The sequence below is a fragment of the Crocodylus porosus genome, unplaced genomic scaffold (genome assembly GCF_001723895.1).
Source record: "Crocodylus porosus isolate Cpor-Errol unplaced genomic scaffold, CroPor_comp1, whole genome shotgun sequence".
In the NCBI taxonomy this organism is placed as follows: Eukaryota; Metazoa; Chordata; order Crocodylia; family Crocodylidae; genus Crocodylus; species Crocodylus porosus.
Window position 1 is genome coordinate 25,987,518 of NW_017728951.1, and position 12,495 is coordinate 26,000,012.

Here is a 12,495-nt window from a genome sequence, read left to right on the forward strand (position 1 = left end):
GCCCCAGCTCTGCGGCCTGGCCCCTTGTTGCAAGCTGCTCAGCTCACAACCTGCTTCTGCACTCCCAGCACCCGCTGCCTTGCAGTTTGGCTCCTCTCGGCTCTCTTCTTTGGGGCTTCATGCTCACATGGGGATGCTCCCTTGCTAGCAGCTGGGTCACAGCTGAATGTCCTTAATGGGGCTGGCTGCCCCTTCTTAAACGGACAGAGCACCCTGTTACAGCATGACACGAAGCTGCCCATGATGCAAACAGTTTGGGGCTCTTGTCTGGGATGACGGAGGCTGCCTGGAGCCAGTCAGGATGGCCTGGGGCAGGCTCCTCACAGAGTCACTGAGGGGGAAAAAGCATCCCTCAGGGCATTGGGGTGACCTCCTACCTATGCCAGCAGAACCGGCCCATGTCCCAGTGCTTCAGTAACCAGCCCTGCCCCTAGAATGGGGCTGTCGCCCAAAGGAGCTGGGGCATGAGATAGAGGGGGATAAAGCAAGATGGCACTGGCCTGGGATCCAGGTGTGTGACCGGCCATGGGGGATGGAGAGCCCAGGCAGGACACGGCTGGATCCTGGCACGCCTGCCCCACGATGGGATGGGATTCTCAGGCTGCCCCTGGTCGCCCAGAGGAGGGGAAAGCACCAGCCTGGACCAGGCTCAGCTGGCACCAAGGGAAGCACTGCCAATGAGGAAGGGCACGGCAGGGGAGGAAGCAATGGCAGGAGAGCTCTAGGGCACCTCTGCCATGCCAAGACCCCTCAGCAGCAACATGACAGGGCAAACACACTGAGGATGGGACACACAGAGGGATCTCCCAGCCAGTCCCTCCATCCGGGGCTTCCTCTTCCTCCTATGCCCTTACTGCATGAGCTGTCGAGTCTACACTGCAACTTTCCACATGCAAAGCAAGGTTAATTATCCTTATTGGCCTCCTCAGGAGACTCAGGGGGGTCAGATTAATGCTGACACAAAGGGATTTTAATAAAAGTGAAGGTACAAGAGCATCCTTCCCTCTCTCCCTGTACCGAGCATGAGCCACTCTTAGTCTCTTAGTCTGCACTCTTTTTCTGCCTACAGAATAATACTAGACAGTGGTTGTGTTGCAAAGGCCTTGGGCTGACCCTGGCGATGGATTCCTATGTCAATCTCTAGGTTTGTGATCCCGTTTGCATGCCTAATTGTGCTAACGGGGTGTGACACCCCACAACACCCTTGAAAGTACCTTGTGGCTCCCTGGGTGAGCACCCCTGGCTCCGCGCCTGCCTCCCCCTTGCTGGCACCTCCCTGGCAGCTGCAGATCAGCAGCTCCAGCTTGGCCCCTTTCAGCAAGGACCTGATGACCCCCAAAGATGCTCTCTGCCTTGGTGTGAACAAGGGTGGGGAGATGGGGCAGGCCTGATTAGTGGTGGCAGTGTGTCAAAGGTCGTTAACGCTTCACCTGAGCGAACAGCTTAATTGAGTCATTATGCTGTCACCAAAGCAGGTTTCCTGTCTGGCTTGGCAATCAATAGTGATGGGAGCACAGAGGACAGCAGGGTGAGGCCCCTGGTCATGCAAGGGGAGCTGCCTTACTGTCAGCCCGTTGAGGGTCCAGCACCAGGGGTCTCCGCTAAGGGTGCCCCACAAGCGGCTCAGCATTGCATATCCCCAGTGGTCCTCTACAGAGCCCCTCCTGGGCTGGCATGCGGCTGGACCAGCTTCAGTCCGCCCTGGGGAAACCCTCCAACCGCCTCCGATGCCAGCAGCCTGCAGACCCGAGTGCCCCATCTCTCCAGGCAGAAAGAGCCATCCATGCTCCAGCCAGGCCATGGCGGGTCTCCACTTCCTCACAGCTCCCCACGCACCCAGACCTTCCCCCAGGCTGGCCTCAGGTCTCACAGAGCAGAGCAACAAGGAGCTGTCTGCAGGCTCCAGCGCCAGAGCCGAGAAGCAGGGATGATCCCACGGGAAGGGGAGCAGAGTGCGAGGCCTTCTGGAAAACCCGCTTGGCTCTAAGCTGGTCCCAGATGGTCCGACCATCCAGATAGACAGCCGGTGTCACCGCTACACACGCAGCTTTGCAAACCACAGAATCCCAGAGCCGCGGGGCTGGCAGGGAGCTGCGGGGTCGCATCCAGGCCCAGCCCCACTGGAGGCAGGATCAGCCCCGTCCAAACCAGCCCACACCCTGTGTCCAACCTTGGAGCAGCACAACACAGTTGCCCCTGACACAGCTCTGGCATCGCCCCCTCCCCCAGGATACAGGGGGGTCATGGCCGCCAATGTCCTACTGTTGCCGGGGGGTCGAGGACGCTGCAGAGAGCCCAGGCCAAGGCCGTGCCCCCGCTGCAGAGGAAGGCAAAACCCCCCAGTCTGCACCAGTCTGAGCAGGGGGGAAATCCCTGAATTTCCCCCCCTCCTTCCCTGGTGTCTATCCCTCCCAGCCCTAACGGTGAAGAAGCTTTGCCAGATCTCCAATCTAAACCTGCCTCACTGCAACTTCCAGCCACGGCTCCATGTCCTGCTCCTGCTTTCCCTCATCGTCAGGCCAGCCCTTCACGGATTTGAAACCTCCTCCTGTGGCTCCACCACCAGCTCCTCTCCAGCGTCCAGGGACGCCAGGCCTTCCTGCAAAAGGGAAAGGACTGCGTGGCGAGCCCATGAGGATGGAGACCAGCAGCAGGCGGTTCAGTTCATTCATCACTGGGTTAATCTATTTATTCACCTTGAGGAAATCATGGCTCAGGGGAGAGTTTATTAAAGGAGCGGAGTGATGCAGGCGCCACCTCGCCAGTGCCGCCAGCCCTCAGAAGATGCCCCCTTGAACCTGGCATTAATAAGGGCCTCATTAAATGCCAACGGGGGAGGCGTTGTCTGAAAGGGGCTCATTAGCCTCGAAGAACGACTTGGCTCCAAAGTTGCTTATTTTCTCCTAGGTGCCAAGGTCGCTTTTCCAACCGATGAATACCAGGGCTGGTCCCAACTAGCCCACAAGGCAGCGAGACAGGGAAAGCCACCGGCCTCTCGCTGCTCTTGGGAGCCCCGCAGACAGAGCCATACACACCGGGTCCCAGGGCGCTGAGCGTCCTGAGGGAAGGTTTCATCGGCAGTTTCCAAGAGGCACCGGGCTGTTACGGGAGGACGGGAGCAATCGTTCTCCAGGCCCGACGTGGTGGCACCTCAGGCAGCAGCAAGCTATGGGTAAGACTCTGCTCTACCATCCACCTTCTCCCCGCACGGGGCATGGCCGGCCCTGCCACGATCTCCGGGACCCATGGGAGCTCTAGATAGGTGGCTGCAAGAGCCTGGGGGCACGAGCTCTCCCCCTGCCACTTCGCCCGCACAGCCACAACCTTCGAGGGCAGGAACATCAGATGGTCGCGGGACATTAAGTCTCACCCAGGGGCTCCAGTCCTAAGCCTGGTAACTGCGTCTGGCTGTGGCATCTTCATCCATCACAGTCTCAAACAGCACTATGCCTTCAGGCCGAGGACAGCCAGGACTCCCGTGAGACTCCCTCAGCACGACAAGGCGGCGCTGGACAGGGCACCAACGAATCGGTCCAGAACGAGAGCAGCAGAGTTTTCAGGAGCCCTGGGGACGTCTCCGGGTCCTCATCAAGGAAAGCAGGAGCCAGAATCTGGAGCAGCTGAAACCTGCCTGGATCTGAGGCCAGGCCTCAGGGAATGAGATGCAGCCTCCCTCGCCTTGCACCCAGCGGCTGCTTCTTGGCCAGCGGGAACAACCAAGCAGGGAGAGATCTGGGTGTGATGTGGTGACATCCCGGCCTCGCTGCCCCACCGGCCCTGTGCTGCCAGAGCTGGCCTCTGCGACCGAGCCCCCGTGGCTTCTCCCCAGCCCCGACTTGCAGCCGAGTCGCTGCAGGGAGCTGGTGGCTGCTGAGTCAGCACAGACACTTCCCCTCTCACCAAGGGAAGGTTGCGCTCCCCCGCCACGGCCACGCGCCGCATTAATGAGGATCACAGAGTCCCAGCACTGCAGAGCAGGCGATGCGGATGGAGCACGGCATCTCCGTAGCGCCTCTGGACCTCCCAGGGCGCTGGAAGGAAGCTGGCCCTCGGCTCCCTCCTGCTGGTAGGCCGAGACTTGGGCCAGGGAAGAGGTGGGTGCAAGGAGCAGAACTGCCCTGCAATCCTGAGGCTGGGACGTGAGTGTGTTGGGACCAGCAGCCCCGAACAACATCTGGCCTGCTGCTGGCTGTGCCCATGGGCTGCACGGGAAGGAAATCACAGAGTCCCAGAGCCGTGGGGCTGGCAGGGACCTGTGGGGGTCACACCCAGTCCAAGCCCTGCCTAAGGCAGGATCAGCCCCATCCAAATCAGCCCAGACAAACCCTGTGTCCAACCTCAGAGCCACACAACAGTCACCCTAACACAGCCCCAGGCATTGCCCCCGCCCCTGCCTCTGGGAAAGCAGGAGGGCCGCAGCCACCAATGTCCTGCTGCTGCAACAGGAGCTAGTAGACACTCCAGACAGCCCAGGCTGAGGCTGTATCCCTGCTGCAGAGGAAGGCAAAACCCCGCTATGCGACTGGTCTGAGCAGGGGGAAAATCCCGTCCTGCCCCAGTCCAGCACCAGTCTGAGCCTGAGCGCAGGGGCGAGACCCTCCAGCCAGGACCCTGCGGAGTTGGTGCCACAGGAGCATTGGCACAGCCCAGCCCCCCCCCCCCCAGCCTGGGCTGCAGCACCCAGCGCCTCTGGGGAAGGATTAAACCCCCTGACACAATGAATGGGGCAGGGAGGCACAGCACTCAGGGAGCAACTAGGACAGTGATGGGTACCTTGGTTACAAACACACCCACACACATACACATGCACACACGGACACCCCCCCACTCCTCTACTTCCTGTTCCTCTGCTCAATTTACACGTTACCAGTAGATTCTTCTCTCCCCTCCCCTCAGCCCCACGCTGCGCCCTCAGCTTGGCTTCAGAGGCAGGGCCAGACCCCATCACCACCCTGGAACAACCCGTCCACGAGGGCAGCCACTCCCACCCGCACCAGACCTTTAGCTGGAGGGTTTCACGGGTGCCAATGGAGCAGGGGCCACAAACAGCAGCTTAAAGCAAGGGACACCAGACACCCCGTCCTGCAGCAGGACTGAGCTGCAATGGGATGCAGCATGGGAGACCCCCAGCACCGCGCTCTCCCCTGCTGCCTGCCTGCCTCTGGGAGGAGTAGCTCACACGCGCCCACGCCAGGCTCAAGGTACTCGGAGCCCCTGAGAGAGCAAAGCATCCATCACTAGAAAACAGCCCTTGGCTCTCTCCCTTCCAAGTCCCCCAGCAGCCCAGAGCCCCCTAGAAGGGGTTAGCGCCACCCCTCACCTGATGTTGACCAGTGCATGGGTCACCTTGCTTGCAGGCTCCTTCCACTGGCCCACATTGGTCGAAAGCCTCAGAACTGGAAGACAGAGAGAGAAGAGAGAGAGTGGTGGGTCTGCCAGCATGTACCAGCCCCAGCATGATGCCTGCCCACCTGCAGTGGCCTGATCCTGCCCGGCCAAGGATGCAGTAAGGCCAAAGCACCCAGCACCCGCGAGAGAACGGAGCTAAGGGACGTAACCCAGCCCAGCACGAGGCTTCCTACTTCTGCCTTGGCCCAGGCCATTGCCTTGGAGGCTGCGTACAGGAAACAACAGGGACAAAAAACAGGAGTGCAGGCGTGTGCTGCCTGGGCATATGGACGGGTATGCAAGTGTGAGTATGTGTACATGCATGAGCGTGCGTGTGTTGATTGTGTGATTGACCCCCAGCTTCATTCCAACATCTCACCTGTATCTTGCATGCGATACCTCCAGGTATCACCTCTGTACGGGTCACAGAGTGAGCACGCAATGCAATGTGCCTGGATTTTACCCCACAGTAAGGAGCCCTCGTAAGCTGGCTGCCTGGAGCAGGCCTATGACAGCCCCTGACAGCTGGAGGGGTAGAGAGCCAGCTGGGGTGAACTGCCCAAGGCTGCAGACACACAGCTCATTCACCAATACAACCTACACAGTCGCAGGGGTAATGTTATCCTGGATTACAGGGACTTACACTGGGGTAAGGCTGCATGTGGTATGTCTGCTCTACTACTTATCATGGCACCAAATGGCCTGGTCCCCACAGTCAGCCTGTTGCGTGTGCATGCACTAAGCCCCAGCAGCTTCTCCGTGTTCGTCTCCTTCTGCTCTGGTTCCCGTCGGCTCTGGGCTCTGTCCACACTGGACAATGTCCAGGGATTTAAGCCTATCTCAGCAGAGAGCAATTCTTCGCTTCTCCAGCCACCAGTGCTGCAGACTGGGATTAGCGTTTCTGTGCTGGTCCTGTCACAGATGGGCTCGAACAGGCCGGTGAGTAGGATGGACAAGGCTCCACAAGAGGCAGGGCACCCCGGGGCACTGCAGTCAGATGGCCCATGGCTTGGGTTCAAAGTCACGCGGTTCCAGGGCTCCAACAGCCTTGGCATCTGAGCACAGGACAAAGCAGGGAAGGGGACCAAGTCCTGGCATTTCATCTGTACTGGCAGCGATCGCATGGGAGTGTGGAGGTTTCCAGATCTACCTGCCCAACAATGCTGTTTCTGGGGCTAGAGTCTCCCCCCAAGGTGCATCTTGTCTTCCTATGTGATAAGGCCTCCTTGCCGCCACCATCCTCTGGGCAGCACCCAGCCAGGTCCATCTGGGACCATCCACCTGGCTTCAAGAAGCAGATCCAACTGTCAGCCTGGTGGAGCCAAGACTTGCACAGAGACCAGGCAGATGCCCTGGGCCCAATTCCCTGCAGCTGAGACGCTCAAGAGGCAATGGCCCTCCAGGCTCCAGCTTCTCCTCCTCTGAACCTCAGCCTCTGTTCAGTCAGCCCAGGAGGAAACAAGCAACCCAGAGCTGGTACTAGCAAGACCTCCTGGCTCAGACACCCACAACTGTCCTGGGGGAGAAGGAGTCTGCATCGCTCCACTTCTCTGCAGCTTTGCCCAGAGGACACCCAGGCACCACTGCCCAGAGCAGGCGCTTGGTTCCTGGGAGGCTGGGGCTCCTCCTGGCTTGCTCGGGGCCCTAAAGGCCTCCCTGGCCCTTTGGCCATGGGACAAAGGCTCTGCGGCAGTAGCAGGCATCCCCAGTTCAGAGGAGGCCGCATGAGTGCAGCTGCGGCAGCGAATGCCCCTCTCTTCCCTGGCCCTGGAGGGTCTTCTCTCCTGTGCCATCCCAGGCAGTTCTGTGGGGCTGGCAAGGAGGAACATGCCCTTTGGGACAGGGATCGGCAGAGGGCACATGGGCAGGAGAGCAGGCGGCTGCGGCTGTTCATGGACATGGCTTCATTCACACGGGGCTTGATCCTGCTTCTGCGTGATATCTGTACCTTGTTCCCAGAGCCCAGGCACTGACGACGACTCCGTTTCCTCTCTTTGCCAGTGTGCAGCAAGGTGCTGTCTCTGCAAACAGGCTGTGGGGAATGGGACAGGACAGGACACACTGCCTTCTTGCTTGGCTCTGGCAATGGTGGGAGCCTCCTATACCACTTGTCCAGGCTCCTTGTTTGCATTAACAGTGCTTGCTGCCCTGTGCCGCCAGGTCCTGCATTGGGCTGCACTGTCCCTGGAGCTGAGGCTGTGCTTCCCCAGCTGGGAGACTGATGCACCATGGCAGCTCTTGCCAGCGTTCAGTCACAGCGACAGGGCCGCACTGACCTTCACTCTTGCTGCCTGCAAGAGGCCACCCACGCCACCTGCTCCCTGGCTGACCCGCAACAGAAAGAAGCATTGTGCTTTTTGCATCAGAGAACACGGAGTCTTCTACAAGCTGAGCCTCCCTCAATTCCTACCCTGGCACACGTGCCAGCACATGCATGCCCACCTGTGCACACACCCACAGGGCAAGCAGGGGCCTCTAAGGTAAGATATGCAGGCTGGTCTGACCCGTGGTGGCCCGGCTCGGTCGGACACTCACCCATGGAGTAGAGGTTATCGAAGCTCTGATGCATGCGGATGATCTCGTAGTACAGCTCGTCATAGCTGCTGGGCGTAGGCAGGAAGGTGTCTCCGTATGTGATGAACATGTTGAACAAGTTCACAACCTGCAAGAGAAAGGCCATAACACACGCTCAAACTGTGGACACCTGCCCAGTCCTCTGTCACCCGACACTGGCTTTTTCTGGCTCTGTCATCTCATTACGGGTCGGAGACTTAACGACACTGCACTGGCTGGCAGCACAGCCTGGCTTGCGGCTCTGCTGGGCAGGGAAGCTGCCATGACTAGGAAGTGTGACTGGACCCACCCCAGCCCCAAGGTTGCGTTTTCCAGGCGTGCTCTTTGCAACATGGCTGTACAAAGCCCTCTCCTGCAGGCAGCCTGGCCCCTGCCAGCCTGGGCTCAGTGTGGGGGTGTCCCCAGGAGCACTGGGCCTGCGTGCAAGGGCTTGGACCCCAATCCCAGGGTTCAGCCACCACTGGAGAAGGTGGCATCCTAGATGCATGCATAACACCACATGCCCCTTCTCCCATGGGGTTGGTCTGGTCTTCCCCAACCTGAACGCTCCTGGTTTACTCCACGGAAGAGAGGCAAGTTCTGGAGGAAACATCAGATCTCCCAGCTACCCTGCCTGCAGGAGCTATTGACACAGAGCTGGCAGGGCTCCTGGGTCATCTAGTCCAACCTCACCCTCATGGTCAGACCATCCCTGTCTAAATCAGCCCAATCTGCAATTAAGGCCAATCAGGGATGGAGACCCTGCAAGTGGTCTGGGCAATGTGTTCCCATAAAGTCCTTCCTAATAGCCAAGCTAAATCTCCTCCATGGCAACTCAAGCCCCTGATGTCTGCTTCTGTCCCCAGTGGACAAGCAATCTCTGTCCCATCACAGAGCCACCTCTGCTGTAGTCAAAAGCTTATCAAGTCTCCTCTTCTCCCGATTAAACAGCCCCAGCCCTAGACCCCCGCCCCATGCTCACCATGAGCGCCAAGGTGAAAATGTTGTGCTTCGCCAACAACACTGTCTCGTTGGACATGAGGAACTTCAGCAGGTTGATCAGAGCTACGAGAGAGAACAGCAATAGTCACCGCTCTTCCCAGCCAGGCATTGCAACCTGCGAAGCCCCCGCTGGCCCGGAGACCTTCCAGGCAGCTGGCTGATTTCTAACCGGCCATATAAGCTGGAGAGTTTTACATGAGGGCTTTCAAAAGACTCAATGGTGAAGAGAAAGCCCCTAGGGATTTATTACTGTCCCTCACCAGACAAAGACAGGGGGTCACAGCATGACATGAGCAGGCCAGCAGTTTAAAACGAAGACCAGGACGTTGTTTCCCCCAGTTTGAGATTAAAGGGGGAGTTTGCGGCCCCCAGCTGTGGTGGGAGCCGAGAACTCAGCCAGATTCACATGGGGTTGGACACGTGCTTGGAGGAAAGGGGCATCGATTGCCACTGAGCAGGAAGCGCGGGGCACGGCCTCTGCATCGGACCTGCCTGGACCCTGAAGGCTGCAAGAGAGAGAGGAGCAGGGGAAACCTGCTGGGACCCTTTCAGCCTCCACTCTCTGCTGCCGCATGACAGCAGAGACTGGGCAAGACGGATCTGGGTCTGACCCAGCACATGGCAGTTCCTATGGAAACAGATATCGCAGAGTCCTGGGTTTATTCGCCTTCGCTGCTTTGCAGGTCAAGTCTGCTCCATCTCCCATTGAGACACTTGACAACGAGCATTTGTACCTGCTGGGACCTCCAGCTACCTCCATCCTGCCCCCTGCATTCCCTGCCAGAGCCCGGAGACCCAGAGCTTGACCATCGCTGCTGCCTAGACCCAGGGACAGCAATGCACACGTGGACTTTGGCCACTTTCTACCCCAGTTGTGGTGCAGCTGCCCCACCATGGATGTGCTACCTCCCCATGCTGGTCACCGAGGGCAAACCGGGCTCAGATATGGAGACACAGCAGGACAAGACCCTGGAGGTGCCCAGTGCAGCAAAAGCTGAAAGCAATCAGGGCTAATTTCAGGGGCTCTCAAGTCACCGTCGTGAAGCATGATTGCGCTGCTGAATGCCTGCAGCGATGGAAACAGACCCCAGACATGTCTGGGCTAATGCTGAGGCTAGCAGCAGCTTTCCCAGCAATGGCCTCATACAGAAAACTGCCTAGGACCAGAGGCAAGCTCTGGACTTGCCCTTAGCTTCCCCAGGTCTGCTCCTGGGGGTCTGGGACTTCAAACTGCCCAGTGAGGTAGCCAGAGCACAAGGTGAGGGGTGTAAAGGCAGGATTTAAAGAGCCCTTTGCTGTTTGCTGCTTGGAACCAGTGCCTTGCAGTGCAATGTCAGGCCAGGTCCTTCCCTCTCCGGGCACCGCTTCAATGGTTTCTGTCTTTGGCTGCGTGGCAGGGCTGTCATGGCCATGTAAACTCAGAGCCAGCCCAGGGACAGCAGCAGAAAGGGGGAAGGAAGGGGACCAGCCCCTAGAAAACATAGATGCTCCTGCCCCATGCCTCCCCCCAGCCACCAACACAAGCTGGCTATGGACCTGCTCTGGGTCCTGGGCTCTACAGCAACTGTCCTCAACCCTGCGAGACTCCAGCCCTCCTCGGAAAATGCCATCTCTGAGCTCTCACTCCTTTTTTGCCTATACAGAAATCTTATAATCCTTCTTCCGATGCAAAGAGCACAGACAAAGCCAGGCCTGATGGTTTTAACCCTACGGCTCCTATTGGAAATCTCCAGGTTTCTCCTGCAAGTCGTGCTAGCCTACTTGCTAGGTGCCAACCTACTGCGGCACCCCTGAAAGGGTCTCAAGGTACCCTAGGGTGCTGCTGCAGCTTGGTGGAGGAGGACGAGCTGGCAGGTGTGGCTGCATGGTGAAAGCTGCAGCAAGGGGCTGGCTGGCCACCCCCCGGGGCTCACACGACCTGCCATGGGCAGAAGGTGAAGGGGGCTGTGGGGCGCAACAAGGCCTGGAGCCCCCAGCCTCCACCGTGGGGCCAGGCAGCCCCCAGCACAGAGGCGACGTGCAGACATTTCCTTCCAGCTCCCTCAGTGGCACAGAGCAGGGCGAAGGGGAGGGGATTTCAGCAGAGCCTGCCTCTCTCCCCTTGCAGCTCCAAGCGTCCTCAGGCCATGGATGTCCTCACGTGGAGGCTGCAGCCTTCGCAATGGGCCAGCAGGACCTACCCTGTCTCCTTCTGACCCTGGTTATCCTCCCAGCTGCCCATGTGCATCACGACAGCCGTGTGAGCTGAAGGGGGGCAGTGAAGCCGAGGCCAGAGCTGTCGGCTGCGAGACCTCTCTCCAGCCACTGGCCGTGGGATCAACGGGTTCTTCCATCGCTCTCCTGCCAGCAGCAGCACTGCCCTCCCTGCCTGGCTGATGCACAGGCATTGATCCAGCCTCCCTGGGGGATGGAGAGGGGCAGCCCCCTCAGACAGCTGCTGTAGCCCGTGCCAGCCAGCTGGGGATGGCGGGACCGATGCAACGAGCCAGTTTCAAACACTGCTCAGCTGTGCACAGCGATGCACCAACACCTCCCCGATCGATACCCGGAGCAAAAAGCTAATGGCGGTCAATACCCCGGGCCTCCAATCACCAGAGCAGAGCTCCAGGGAGCAACAAGGCTGCTTGCCATCCAGAGGCAGACCCACACGTCCAGAAATCACTGCTGAAAGATGCCCATTTCCCTGTCCCTGCATTACCAGAGCTGCTGTTTGCTCCAGCAAGCAGCGTCCCCAGGCTGCAGACACAGAATCACAGAATCATAAAAAATGAGGGCTGAAGAGACCTCTGGAGGTCACATCTAGTCCAACCCCCTGCTCCAAGCAGGGTCAGTCCCAACTACTTCATCCCAACCAGGGCTTTGTCTACCCGGGACTTAAACACCTCCAAGGATGGAGGCTCCAAAACCTCTCTGGGGAGCCTGTCCCAGGGCTTCACCACCCTCCCGGTGAGACAGTTTTTCCTAATAGCCAACCTCAACTTCTCTTGCTGCAGCATGAGCCCATTCCGCCTTGTCCTGTCGTCTGCCCCCACTGAGAGCAGCCCAGCTCCATCCTCTGCGCAGCCCCCGGCAGGGAGGTGGAGGCTGTTCATAGAATCACAGAACCATAGAAGTGGGGTCAAAGGGACCTTACAGATCTTCAAATCCGACCCCCTGCCAGGGCAGGAGAAAAAAAAAACCTGAGCTCAAATGATCCCAGCCAGGTAAGCATCTAGCCTCCTCTTAAAGCCCCCCAGGGTAGGAGCCAGCACCACTTCCCTTGGAAGTTGGTTCCAGACCCTAGCCACCCTGACCGTGAAGTCGTTCTTACAGATGTCTAATCTACACCTCCTCTCCAACAATTTGTGGCTGTTATTCCTTGTTATGCGGGGGAGTGCTCGGGGAAACCAGGTCTCCCCCAAACCCTTCTGGTCCCCCCTAGTGAGTTTATAGACTATCCCAGGTCCCCACCCAGCCTTCTCTTGTGGAGGCTGAACAGGTTCAGGTCCCGTCGCCTCTCCCCGTAGGGCCTGCCCCTGCTGCCCCTGACCATGTGAGTGGCCTCCTCTGGAC

The 12,495-nt window shown here is 58.9% G+C and overlaps 1 protein-coding gene across 2 annotated transcripts in view; it reads right to left on the bottom strand.

Annotated features, from left to right (window-relative positions):
• CUNH10orf76 (chromosome unknown C10orf76 homolog) overlaps nt 1–12,495 on the bottom strand; it is an 81,045-nt gene that overhangs the window by 26,290 nt on the left and 42,260 nt on the right. For both annotated transcript variants that reach the window (XM_019555567.1, XM_019555568.1), the window contains exons 20-22: nt 8,924–9,006; nt 7,924–8,050; nt 5,321–5,396 (exon numbers count right to left, since the gene is read on the bottom strand). In XM_019555567.1, coding sequence (XP_019411112.1) covers nt 5,321–5,396; nt 7,924–8,050; nt 8,924–9,006 — 286 coding nt within the window. The remainder of the gene's footprint in view (nt 1–5,320; nt 5,397–7,923; nt 8,051–8,923; nt 9,007–12,495) is intronic.